Consider the following 13470-nt stretch of genomic DNA (forward strand, 5'->3'; position numbering starts at 1 on the left):
CTACGTCTACAGCTTCGACCGCAACAAGCTGCGAGTCTCGGACAGCCGGCCGATCGAGCTGAGCCTCGCGTACACCTGCTGCCTCGTCGCCGCTGAGATGTCCGGCCTCGCGCTCCGCGTCAACACCGTCACCTTTCGTACCGCCTCAACCAACCAGGAGTTGATCAATCGCACCGCGAGCAACATGAGCCCCGAAATGATAGATAAGATCCGCGAGACTATCCTGACTTCTATCCTTTCTTCGATGATGGTTATTGGGACGAGCGGGAGCAGGGCGATGACGACCCGCCTTTTTGGCGCGACGGTGGTGTGCAAAATGTTTTGAACGAGGTGCGTGTGTATCATCTATTGAGTGCTCGCCGTTGGCTGTCTTGTGTGCCGATGGTTTGGTGTGTCCCCAGGCTCCCTCCGACTGGCGCAAGACGAGAAAAGAAGTAGCGCTCCTTGCTGCTGCTGATCCCCGACTGAAGCAATGTACGTGGCCCCACTGGGACAACCCAGAGTTCCCATGTTCTTTCAAGCAGCACCATCCCCATATTTTTGTTGACATCCTCATGGCCGAGCTCTTGTTGTCCTTGTTAGCAGCGGAGAATTCGTCTTGTCCAGAGGTGGCCTGACGGTGAACCTGCGAAGCGAAAGGCGCCTTGACAATTGACACCTCCCTCCTCATTATCTGTGTCTTCATCCACATGCCGCGCCGGCCACATCATCTATCCCAAACGTGGCGAGGGCAGACTAGCATCATTCACACTGCTTATTCTTTCTACATGGAAAGCCGCTGATCGGTCACACCCGAGGTCACGCGATTGCGAGCAAGAACTATCAGTGTAAAATAAAAATAAAATAAAAAAATGAAACAATCACCCGTGACTGACAGTGTTTGATTGACTGAGCCTAGCTGAAGCGAGCGTCCTTTTTGAGAGTGTTGACACTCAAGAAACACAAGCACCCGGGGACACTGGGCTGTTGAGGCCCAGGTAGGTTACGTTGCGAAGGGCGCGTCATATGATGAATAATTTAGAAAAAAAAAATTTAAAAAAAGGTTAAAAAAAAGATCAAAAAAAAAAGACCAAAAAAAGATTAAGAAAAAAGTTTTTTTTTTTAAAAAAAAAAGAGATGTATAAAAAATATATAAAAAACAACCATATTTCCGTTCCACAAAAAACTCAACCAATACAACGAGCTGCCAGATCAGCATCAAAGGGACCTGTGACGCTGGTTAGAGAAGAGCAAACACCACGTAGGATTGATGGATAAAAGGCCAACACTTACAAGACACGGACACGATGTCGCTCCCCATCAAAGCATCGAAGAAAGCTTCCATCAGGTTAGCAGCAAGACCCAACTGGAGAGGTCACCAACATCACAGGAGGACTTACCTCACCACCGGCCGCAAAGTCAAGTTCCGGCGCACCAAACACCATGCCGCATTGAAAACTGCGTTTGTTCCCATCGTACCGCGGAAGCCGAACGACCCACGCAATCCAAAAGTCGTATCGTCCCAGCCTTCGAAAGGCCTGCGACATATCTATTAGTACCGAGAGTGTGCGGGGCAAGGGGGGAGAAACGGAACACGCTGACCGGTTGTCGATGATTGCCGAGCAAGCAAGCGTCGACGGTGAAGACGCGCTCTGACCTCCTACCTTTGACGAGATTCGGATTGATGTCCTTGACATACTTCAGCCCTGGGTCAATAACTAAGAGGCGAGAGTGTGTGTTTCGGGTGGTGCCGTTTGGGACAGTTGGAGGCCTGCTCAAGCTCCATCTCAGCAGTCTTGGGTGGTAGCGCGCAGCGTGTGCGTAGGCCTTGATGATGGGATGTTGCGAGGCGATGAGACGATACTTCCTGTTTCCAAACACCTTGATTGGTCTGTCACTGATGGCGTGGAGATTCTTGTAGTGGTCAGAAAGCTGATCATGACGAGCACGGTGGACTGTGGATTGGTCACCATAAGAGATGGTCGACAGTCCCAATGCGCAACTCGTGCAGGAGCAATTCTGAGGGCGGATATTTAACGGCGCCCGAGATAACCACCAGACATTGCCTCTGAGCCGCTTCGAGCATCTTCAAGGCCGTGTTCCAGCTGTCCGCATGTCGCTTGTTGTCGGGCAGGTACCACGCGGTGCCGGCGTAGAAAAGCACGGGTCGAACATTGGAGCAGAAGAGACTTCGCATCTGCCACGTCGGGGGTCCTCTGATGGAGCTGGAGATTCGCCGCATATACTGCTCGGTTTTGAGAACCTTGACTCGAAGCTGCGGCAAGCAAGGCATGGTCAGCAAGAGCAAAACATGGCAAGAGATCCAGGGTGCACCACTCACATGTCTGGTATGATCAACCCAGCTGAGATGACTGTTGAAAATCACACCCGGGACGCGCAGCTTGCGCACGGACTGGTTGGCCGACATGCCGACATTCTTCGGAAGGTCTTTGGGGGGCGGGTTGTCGTCTCGAGTTTGCCGGAAGTGCATCATGGCGTACTTGGCCGGGGCGAATGTAACACCCGTTCTCGTCAGCCCGTTTCTTCATGGCGTTGTGCGAGATGGTGATGATCTTGAGGTTGGTCCGCCAGTCGGGAGGGATGATGATGATGGTGTGGTCGTCGGCAAACGCCATGGCGTAACACTCCCCCTCCCCCCATCGGAAGGACTGGTAATCCGAGTGGTCGCGCAGGCTCAGGGTGGGAATGTCAAGGCCGGCGTGGACACTGGTGAAGGGGTGGTCTTTGGTGCTGTTGAGTCTGAGGCCGCAAATGTGAGGGTCTGGCTTGGCGATCAGAGGGGTGGTGGCTGAGCATAGTTGTAGGATTGCGGCAATCAAGAGAGGGGAATATAGTTGGTGTGTCGTCAAGCGCCAACGTTTTCTATGGCTTGGTAATCGCGATTGGTTTTTGGAGTTAACAAGTGAACGCAAAATATGGTAGTGCAAGTTCCAAGTAGGTTTCTAAAGGTAGCACAATGCGGGCAGGTACAGAATCATTTGTGTCACACCCGACAACCTCAGGTGGGCCTGCTAGTGGCTTCCGGATAGAATAGATGGACGTCAACCTTGCACCTTGTGACAGCATGTGTAGCCTTTCCTACAGCGGTGATCGGCTGGCAGACACAAAAAACAGTACATCTGCTCAAAGAACATCAACACCACCCCTGCATCATTCTCTAGAGCATGGCTACATTGTCAACCCAAAATTGCTTCAGAATCAGTTAAAGTTTCCTTTGATTATGGAAGCCACAAAGTTCAAAGATTCGATTGCCCCTGAAAGCCCTTGTTCGTGGGTTGCCCTAGCAACAAAGAATAACAAATAGCGGGGCCCCCAAGAAAGGGGCTTGACAAAACGAACAAAGATCTCAAGAAACACCAGCAACTTATCACTGACTCATGCAAGTTGTGATATATCTCTCAGATCATGGCTTCCAACTATCCGTTGGGGTTTGCAACCCACCCAGGACATCTTGGTCACAGTTTAAAACAAAGGAGCAACATCAAATCGACCAGAATCTATGCTTCCACCCATGACAAAATAATCAAATCCTCTTCTCCATCTGTATTATTACGCCTTCTGCCGACCATGGTTACTCTCCTCATCCGACAGCTCCACCAGTCCAGTAACACTCTCACAGCTCCTCCCCGTGTTCGAGTCCTTGTGCGGCCGCAAGAATATCCCATTATTCCCCGACGGCTCAATATGGGCCGAGATCTTGGTCGTCACCGTCACGCCTCCTTCCCCCTTGGAGATCGGGTCAAGCTCGTACGACCTTGTAGACTCTCCCATCAGGCGCGGTAGGACCTTTCGCAGGAGGAGTCGGAAGCTAGGCAGGCAGGGACAGATAACGCCCACGTCGATTTCGATGCCACTCCACAGGGAAAGGTCCACCGTATCCTCTGTTACCAGTGTCAGCAAAGCAACCTTTTGACCCACAGAGAGAGAGAGAGAGAGAGCACCCGAAAGACTTACTAGTAGGGTTGACAGCCCGGGTGGTCGCGTTGATAGTCTTGAGCCGGATCAAGCTGATGACAATCACACTAAAACACAAATTAGTTAATCTCGACGCTCCAGCGCGACGATCAAGGACAAGCCTCCACTCACGCTGCGCCCACAAGAAACATCATCGACCCCATCAACTTCTTCTTCCAGTGCAGATTAAGCGACAGCAGCTGCGGAAACGGCAAAGCCAGCAGCCATAAATCAAACGCTATCCCTGTCGCCGCCGCCGACCAAGCCATCGCGTTGAGGTTGATGCACTGATCCTTCCCAACGCCCTCCCACGCCGTCCAAAACGCTGATATCGGTTGGCACTGAAGCAAGGAGGCGAAGAAGAAGGCGATAGTGTAAATAATGTTGAACACGCCCGTCCAGACAATCACCTTGCCCAGCCTAAAGCTGGACTGCGCGGGAAAGACTCGCAGGTAAAAGAGGATGATGGAGGCGCGGATGAAGAATCGAGTCGTCACGTACGTCAACATGGTGGCAAAATACGTCTGCATGATCTTGGTGATGTTGTCAAACGGCACGAACCAGATGTCTTTTCCCATCCCAAAATGGACCGCCTCGATGTACAACCCCGTGTACGCAGCACACCCAGCCTGCGACACAAAAATCCACAGTTAGCCCGACGAAAAAAACCACCCCCACTCCAACTAACTGACCAGCACGGGCTTACAATGGCGAAAAAGTTGCACAAATCATCCCACCAGAACCAGGCCTCCGTCACCACTCGGGCTACCAACCGCAGAGCCACGGCGGCAATGGCGAGACCCAAAAAGATGGAAAAGGCGGGGAGAAGCGTCCGGTCTCCCTCGTTGGGATGGTCGCACCATTGATACGTAATGTTTTTGGCCGCTGGCAGCGTGTTAGCCGGTGACTTTGGGAACTCGAGACGGCGCCGTCCTCACCGAGAGTCTCCCTCGGGGCGCAATGGGTGCGAACGCAGAAGTGGGCCTCTTTGTCGAACCTCGCCGACGAGCATATGCATTCGTTGTCGTGTGCGGAACACTTGGCGTCCCGGATTGCGTCCACGACGCAGGGCAACTACATGCATGAACAACAAAAAATGTTAGTCTTTTTGTTTTCTTTTTCTCCTCTCGTACTTCCCAGTGTGCAGCCATACCGCGCATGGTGGTAGCGCGAGGAGCTCATGCTCCAGCGAGACTTGCTTCGCGCCGGCGGCGACCGTGTTGACGAATACCAAGAGACACAGCCCAACAAGGGCGTAAAAACGTCGGGGACTCTTCATGGTAGGGCACCCGGTGATGTCGTCATCTGTTGCGGCGGCGTAGACCGGGGGAGGGAGCAGGCGGGAGCGGTGGTTGGCGTGGGGCTGGTGGCCCGGGAAGAGGTCAGAAGTTCAAAACATCGTCTTTCCAAGCCAGAAGGGAGCAAGAGATGGCGGCGGCCCATGTATTTTAATAACCTTCCCCTGGGCCAAACAGCGGAGACAAAAAAGTCATGGGGCGGGCCCGGAAACCAGGGCCTGGACCCAGCCGTCAGGTTGGCAGCGGGGCGCCGACAGTCATGCAGATCCTATCAGACGGAACGGCGACGGCACTGGTCTGTTTCGCACTCGCATCACATTTTTTCTCCATTGTCTTGCGGATACCGGAGCCTCACCAACCAAGGAATCGGCCTTCATTTTGCGGTGGACCCGGCACGGCATTGCCCGAAAGGGGTATCTATCCCTTGCTCCATCGGCCGAGTCTATACTAGGTGACTGTCGGGCTCTGGAAGTTGAGAAAAGATCTCGTCTGCGGATGACATGGTGTACTTCCAACAATTGATGGAGGTGTCCAAGCCTATCCAAACATACCTAGATATATAACTGCCCCTATGATCCCACGCCGAGCCAGACGGACAAGAAGCGTAGAACAGTGTCAGAAAGTAACTAGAACCTCGACGGTTGGAGCCCTGCCAAGGTGCCAAGCATTTGTCGACAGGGGCATGGGAGCCCGATTCCAAGATCTAGGATTGCCGAGGTGAGGGGTTGAAGATCGACGGCTGGTGAGTTGCTTTTTTGACGTGGGTGGTCATGTCCATTTTATTTTCCAATGGAAAGCTTGCGTTGACGGCACCGAGAACTTCCAACATTGATGCCGAGATTTTTGTTGCCTCTTTGCCGTCCGGCGGAAACTTCAATGTCCCCGACACCATCGAATGGCTACTTGGTAGCGTGTTGGGGCAAATCGGCATCCCGGTGGAGCTGGCTGGCTGCTGGTTTATCTATGCCGAGTTCGGCTGAGTTTCCGAGCATCTGGAGCAGCTCTGTGGATTGGACCTGCAATTAGATTTAGAAATGAAAAAAAGGGGGTACCGGCCCAATTCCACTCATCATGCATGCCTGGCTTTGGTCGCACAAGTTCTCCTCTCCTGTACCTTATCGTGGGAGGTTCCTCCCGCTCAGCAGGCCTTGTCGCAACTCGAACCATCGCTGACAGCCATGTGGCAGCCCCACTGGGGGTCCGCTCCTCACTGTAACCTTCAATCGGAGAAATTGAGGCTCCAAAAATACATACATTAGCTTGCATGCCATGCGCGCTCCAACCAAAAGCAACAAATTGGCTCATTTCTGTTTGTCTGTGGCAAGAGCACATCTCCATCTAGCAGTTGGTTGCCTGCCTACCTATCCAGGCTTGTGATGATTGTGTAGGTAGGGCTCCAATGACATAGTGTGGAGGGCTGACAATAGCCGTGAACAAGTCCACCACTACCTTCAGGGGTGAATCAACAAACCCCCCTCATGTCACACAAAAGTCTACCTTCCATGCATAGACAACCAACAATGAGAACTTGAAACATCCAACACAATCCATTATCACCAATAGAACCCACCAATCCCATTATCTTTCAAAGACCCGACCCTCTCAACTCCCACAATAAACACCCCCCTCCAGCCCCGCACAACAGGCACAATAACTCTCCCATTGTCACCACCTTCAATCGTTCCTTCTCAAGTCAACCACCAATTCACAATCCAAACACACACACACACAATGGCCTCTCCAAAATCCCATCCAACCCCTCTCGTCTCTTCTCCCCTCCAAAACTACCCCCTCATCTCATCTCAACCAATCTCTTTGCCTTGGGTACCTAGTCCATCAACCAAACCTTCAAACTTCCATCTTGACAACCACCCACCACCCCCACCCCCAAAAGATGTGCTACTACCAACGCATAATCCACACCTGCGGCCATACCTTCCACATCCCCCTCTTCGACCGCCCCTGCGCCCACGTGGGCACCCCCGAGTGCCGCCCCCGCCACCTCCTCGAGCGCCTCAAAAACGCCCGCAAGTGCTCCGCCTGCACCACGCCCGAGGACCTCGCCGAGAGCAAGCGTGACGCCCGCCGCCGCCGCCGCTGCCCCTCTCGCCGCGAGCGAAGGGCCATGATGAAGAAGGCCTCGTCTTCCCAGCTTTGACCGAGCGGTAAGCAATTGGCAAATCTTGACTCTCTCTCACTCACTCACTCACACACACACACACACTCTCTCTCTCTCTCTCTCTTCCAAAAATGAGCATTGTTCTGACACAGCGACACCGCAGCTTGCACAGCCGAGAAGGCTCTTTGTCTTGCAGATACCTGGCTTCGCTGGGAGTTTGGCATTTGCTTTGTTTTGCGAGGGGAACCCGAGTTTGGGATTTGACTTGCAGCGGCATAGCTATCTTTGGCCGACTTGGTTGGGAGGAATACCAGGACGGTCATGATGATGACGACATAAAACCACGACGGCCTCCTGGTTTGGTGGCTTCATGACTTGATGACAGAGAATATGCACTAGCCGTTGCCTTACACCGCCCATACTTCCCTTCTATACCTGGCTTTGCATCATTGACAACATCTGATGTGGTTCTTGTCGTCGTTCACAGAGACAACATCGGCAGTAAGACAAGCAAGACACCCACATCCACACAGTATTGAGCAAGCATTCCTTCATTTATTCTCTCACAACCACTCGTGTCCTATAAGTACATGTACAGTCAAAAAAGATCCCGGCTCCTCCTCGTCCATCTACACCATTCCCCAGCACGCACCAGTCCATCATGTTATCTGTCAAAATTCCCACCATAACCTCATTATCTAGTCTTCCAATTCTCAGCCACCAAATCAGACAACCCACCATCAGCCTCGGCGCTGACTGCCAGTCAGCAAAACATGCAAATGATATCAGACATATTGGCACATCCCGTGTGCATCAAAATTGGGACAAAACTGGAGTGTCGAATCAATAGAACTTGTCATCCTTGCCGCGGACCGCCCATCGCAACAGTCTCTTGGCTCGACTGGCAAACGGTTGTGAAATGCGCGGAATCATGATCGTGTTTGGCACGCGCGACCGACACGCCGCCACTGTGCAGTCGTTGTCGGCCCAAGCAATTTGCAAGTCATCCGCCCACCATGTCTCTGGCTTGCCAGCCACTGACAACGAAATGTTGAGTGAAGTCAGATTGGAGAATGGCAACGCAGCCGCCGAGTCCAGAACCTGATGGCTGAGGCTGCAGTCGGTCTTCTTGGAGCAAGCAGCCACCTCAAAGGTATGGCGTGCCTCGACAACGTCGTCGGTGCCGTTCCAGCGCAGACCCGTCATGTTGAAAACACAGGGGTCAGATGTAGAGTCGCAGCCAAGACTGACACCCAAAAAGCTGAAGTGAAAGCAGGGATTGGAGCGCAGCTCAGCGAGACCAAACTCGGCGACTGGCGACACCGAAGAATTGTGCTGGATCAGCTGCTGGCCAGAGGAAGCCTTGAACTTGGTGCGAGGCGGGGGAACGACACTGAAGCCGTTAGAGAAGAAGAATCGGTGATACGGGAAGGGTACTGGCATTGCTGGGAAGCTGCTGGCCTCGGTGTCGTTGTCGGTCGAAATGGTAGGGATGTCATCAAACTACAATACGGTCAGTGCTTCGGTTGTGACAAAAGAGAGACAACACCAAGACATACCTTGAACACCACTGCTCCCCGATCTCCAACCGCGCCGCATGTTGAACCAGGAAGTCCTCGGCTGGAAGTGCTCACATTCGGGCTAGTGCTGGCAAAACTTGTGGCAATGGGGGCTGCAGTGAGGCTGGAAATGTTGGCTAGCATAGAGCTGGCGGTTGTTGGCAATGCTGTGACTGTTGGTACAATACTGTCTGAAGTCAACAAGAGATCGCTGCTCGATGATGCATAGGTGGTGGAGGTGAGACTTGGCTGAGTAGATGACGTGCTGTTGTCCGAAGCAGCTGGAACAGAGGTCAAGACAGGCCCTGGTCCAGAGACAATGGTGGCATTGGGCGAAAGGACAGACATGATTGATGACAACATGGCCGCCAGATCTGCGGTGGAAGTCGTCGAGATTGGAAGAACAGACGCGGTGAAGCTGATATCAACCGACGCGGGCTGTGAGACCGGCAGACTGGAATCCGTGAAGAAAATGCCTTGGCTGGAAGACGCCTGAGCTGTTTCCACGGGGTTCCCGTACCCTGGAGGAAGGTCACCATAGCCTGCGGCCGGACTGCTGAAGGCATAGCCGCCAAAAGTGCTGTCAGACAGAACAACCAACGTGGTGGTCCTTGCGTGTTGCCCATGGCGGTTGAATTGGGTTTGCGGTGGAGGCATCAAATCCTCGGATTCATTGGCAGGAGCTTCAGTGTTCTCGGGCTGCGAAGGAGGAGACTCGGTGTTTTCAGGCTGCGAAGCCGGCAACTCGGTGCTTTCAGGAAGGGCGCCGGCTGAAGTGTCCAATCCCTGGGAGCCCAAAGCCTGTCCTGTCTCTGTGGGCGCCACCACCACACCGGAATCGCTGCTCTGGGAGATCGCCGGGGTCCCAAAAGGCGTGAAGGGAGTAGAGACCGAGCTCAAGAGAATAACCGACGTCAGAATGGCCGGAGACTCGTTGCAAGTGCTTGTCGTAGGCCAGCCAGCTAGGGCGCTGTCTCCCGCCGACGGCCAGATTGTGATTACAGAGTAGGGAGGACTGGTAGTCGATGGCCATAGTGTGATGACAGACAGTGAGGATGGAGACGTCGCCGAACCCAGGCCCGAGATTGTTGGAGAGCCGTGCCCCGTCGAAAAGGTTGTGCAAGTGGTGTCAGTCGAAGTTGGCAAAGGCCAGAGGGTGATCTCGGACGGAGAGGCACTGCCAGACTGCACCTCTAAAGTTGACGAAACAAACGACGTCAAGAAGCTGTCTGTCGATGGCCAAATGGTGATGACTGACGGGACCACCGATGGCAGTATCGTGATCACAGAGGCGGGCGCAATTGGCGAGATGGTGGTGAATTGAACCGTCCTAGTTGGACTGCTCAAAGTTCCGTCCACTCCATCGCCTCCGCCGCCGCCTGCGCTGGAGCTTGAAGGCGAGACAGGAACGATTGTCCATTGAGTCAAGATTGTTGGATTCCCATAGGAGTCAGCGATGGTGTATGTGGCCAGGGAAGGTGTAACAAGGACACCAGATTCCGATAATGTAGGGGTCGAGTCAGCTGGAAGAGTGACCTGTGTTGTCACAGCAACAACCGTGGAGGAGCCGGGTCCAAGAGAAATGGTCTGGCTGATGGTTACTTGAGACACAATCACTGTTTGAGGAGGAACTGTCCCAGAAGTCGATGATGACAAACCAGCCGAAAATGGTGGAGTGCCAGTAGGCACCGTGAAGGCAATGGACTCGGGAATGGTGACTACCACCGGTGGGCCTGAAGGAGGCGTGACGGTGATGACGCTTTCGCTGGCGATTGTTTCCGTGACAAAAGCTTGAGTCGTCCCAGGTGGGAAACCAGAAACGCCAGTGGGCACAGTGAAGGCAACAGACTGGGGGATGGTGACTACAACGGGTGGGCCTGAAGGAGGCGTGACGGTGATGACGCTTTCGCTGGCGATTGTTTCCGTGACAAAAGCTTGAGTCGTCCCAGGTGGGAAACCAGAAACGCCAGTGGGCACAGTGAAGGCAACAGACTGGGGGATGGTGACTACAACGGGTGGGCCTGAAGGAGGCGTGACGGTGACGACGCTTTCGCTGGCGATTGTTTCCGTGACAAAAGCTTGAGTCGTCCCAGGTGGGAAACCAGAAACGCCAGTGGGCACAGTGAAGGCAACGGACTGGGGGATGGTGACTACAACGGGTGGGCCTGAAGGAGGCGTGATGGTGACCACGCTATTGCTGACAATCGTTTCCGTGACAAAGGCTTGAGTGGTCCAGGCGGATGTTGCGGGAACCAAAGGCGTGCCGGTGTCGGGAAGTGTGATGACCACAGGAGTTCCAGACAAGGGTGTAATGGTGGTGACGACAAGGCCCGGCGAGGCCGGCTCAACGCCAGGTGTCACTGTCACAATAGTCTGAGAAGCGGAAGGCGCAACAGTTGTAACAACTTGAGAAGTGGGAGGCGTGACCGTGACAGTCACGGGACCAGGTTGCTCGCTCGGCCAGGTGACAACGATAGGCGTGCTGGAGTCCCCGGTAGGCACGATGGTAAAGGTCCATGGCGCTGGCACTGAAACGCTGGATGGGCCACCCCCATTGTAGCCCTCCGGGGATACCGTATACGTGACCGTATACTCGGATGCCGGTGAACCCTGTGACGCGGGGACGGTGTACGTCACGGCCACAATGGAAGGCGTTGGAAGACCCGAGGAAGGCGTCGTGGTAATAACGGTAGGCGTAACAGTAACAATCGAAGGCGCAGGAAGGCCCAAGGAAGGTGTCACGGTCACAACAGAAGGCGTCGCAAAACCAGACGAAGGCGTGGGAAGTTGCGAAGGAGACGTGACAGTTACAGTGACAAGGGCAGGTGCGGTAGGTGTAGCGGTCCCTGACTGGTCCCCAGATACGGAGACTGGCGTAGGAAGGCCCCAAGACATGCCTGGTGTGACGGTGATGACGCCAGTATAACCAGGAATAGTGCCGCTGGCCGAGACGGTGAAGCTGACGACGGAAGTGCCTGGCGGCGCAGGAACATACGACCAAGAAGACGCGCCCGACGACAGGGTCTCTGTCGCAAAGGGTCCAACGCCTGTAGGTATCGAAAGGTCCGCCGGGGTCACAGTCACCGTGGCAATCGACAAATCGGTCAAACCCGGGGCCACGGGCAGCGTGTACGTGAGGGTGTATGGCGCCAGCGAAATGTCAGATCCGTAGCCAGTGTCGAGTGGAATGGTGACAAAGGCCGTCGAGTCAGAGCCCCACCAGTCGATGGAAGTTGTCGGGGAACCGGGCGCCGCCGAGGCAGGCGAGGTGAAGATGGTGACAGTGACAAGAGGGCCGGCCGGGGCACCGGAAACACCAGGAGCAGTGATGATGGTGGACCAGGCTCCAGGGCTCCCAGAACCTTGGGGAACGGTAACGGTCAAAACCACGGTAGCTGTATCACTGGGACCCTCTGGGATAGTGACCGTCACAACGCCCACAGAATTGGAAGCAGCCTCCCCGGGTACAGTCGCTGTAGCGACTGGTGTTGCATCTGGACCAGTGGAAGAAAGTGGCGGGCTTGGAAGCGTCACCGTCAAGACGGGGACTGTAACGGTGCTAATGACTGGCGCCGAAGAAGTGGGAATGGCAGGAACAACAGGAGTTTCCGAGGACTCGCAGGTGGAAGAGGCGAAAGAGGGTCCGTTTGCCAAGCCAGAAGAAACCAAGGAACCAGAGCCGGCACCACCATCGGCGGGAAGAGTGAATGTGAAAACTGACGGAAGCGTGTAAGACGCAGCGGACTCGCCGGGAAGAACGATAACAGTGGCCTGGCCAGACGTCGTAGTGGTGCATGTTGTGTCGGTGAGGGCCCAATCCTCCCTGCAGAGCAACAAGAGTCAGCCATGCATCAAGAAAGTCCATGTTGAAAGCACTCACGCCCGTGGTACGGCGGCCGCAGAGGATAGCCAGGCTAGACTGGCCAGAGCCCCAACAGAGGCGTGGACACGCATGGTGTCGTGGGTGCAGGATGTTGCAAAGGAATGAATGTCTCCAAACGAGCGGAAATGGCAGCGTGCTGAGGGATGGTGGACAAAAGGAGCCGAAGAGGGACAGGAATGCGGACGGAAGAGAGAAGAGGGAAGATGGTCTGGCAAAGATGTCAAATGTTAAAAGGTGACAGGTGTTGTGACCCAACATCCAAGATGTCTGCTGCTGGAAAGACAGGAAAGAGCGTGAGGCGCCTTCCCGGTCTGTCCATGACGTCCGGTGACAGCGAGTGGTGCCATTCTTCTGTGTGCCAGATTCATGGTGATGGGAAGGAGCAATGACTGTGCCATGGTAACAGGTAGCCATGAACTGCTATCTGACATACATGATTCTTGAGAGGACCTTCTTTATATAGAAGTTAATATATTTTGAAAAATAACTCAAATTCCTTAAAAAGAGTAGGTAAAAGGCCATAAAAGATAATTCAAATACCTTGAAAGATAGTTAAGAGGCCTTAGAAATGGTTTGAATACCCCAAAAGACGATTCAAACACCTCAAAATATAGTTAAGAGGCCTCAAAACATGATTTACAGGCCTTTCATTATATT

General features: G+C 53.9%; 3 protein-coding genes across 3 annotated transcripts; 1 reads left to right on the plus strand and 2 right to left on the minus strand.

The window, feature by feature from the left end:
• Positions 1–1155: 1155 nt before the first annotated feature.
• On the minus strand, positions 1156–5906 carry QC762_0083390 (uncharacterized protein). The gene is made up of 13 exons (XM_062883948.1): positions 5108–5906; positions 4893–5028; positions 4661–4839; positions 4087–4583; positions 3955–4022; positions 3576–3881; positions 2481–2788; positions 2321–2416; positions 2041–2254; positions 1582–1934; positions 1380–1517; positions 1273–1317; positions 1156–1207 (listed from the first exon to the last, which is right to left on the minus strand). Exons 1-12 carry the CDS (start codon positions 5231–5233, stop codon positions 1300–1302), a joined length of 2439 nt encoding a protein of 812 aa, XP_062742393.1. The 5' UTR covers positions 5234–5906; the 3' UTR covers positions 1156–1207; positions 1273–1299.
• A 1240-nt stretch (positions 5907–7146) lies between these two features.
• On the plus strand, positions 7147–7410 carry QC762_0083400 (uncharacterized protein; the record flags this gene model as incomplete). Its single annotated transcript, XM_062883949.1, has 1 exon — positions 7147–7410. One exon carries the CDS (start codon positions 7147–7149, stop codon positions 7408–7410), a length of 264 nt encoding a protein of 87 aa, XP_062742394.1.
• Positions 7411–8214: 804 nt separating this feature from the next.
• Positions 8215–12884, minus strand: QC762_507130 (uncharacterized protein; the record flags this gene model as incomplete). Its single annotated transcript, XM_062891136.1, is given in 6 exon segments — positions 8215–8874; positions 8931–10876; positions 10889–10996; positions 11087–11358; positions 11524–12753; positions 12811–12884. The coding sequence occupies 6 exon segments, from the start codon at positions 12882–12884 to the stop codon at positions 8215–8217; spliced, it is 4290 nt and encodes a 1429-aa protein (XP_062742395.1).
• Positions 12885–13470: the final 586 nt, after the last annotated feature.

This window comes from Podospora pseudocomata, chromosome 5 (assembly GCF_035222375.1).
Source record: "Podospora pseudocomata strain CBS 415.72m chromosome 5, whole genome shotgun sequence".
Classification (NCBI taxonomy): domain Eukaryota; kingdom Fungi; phylum Ascomycota; class Sordariomycetes; order Sordariales; family Podosporaceae; genus Podospora; species Podospora pseudocomata.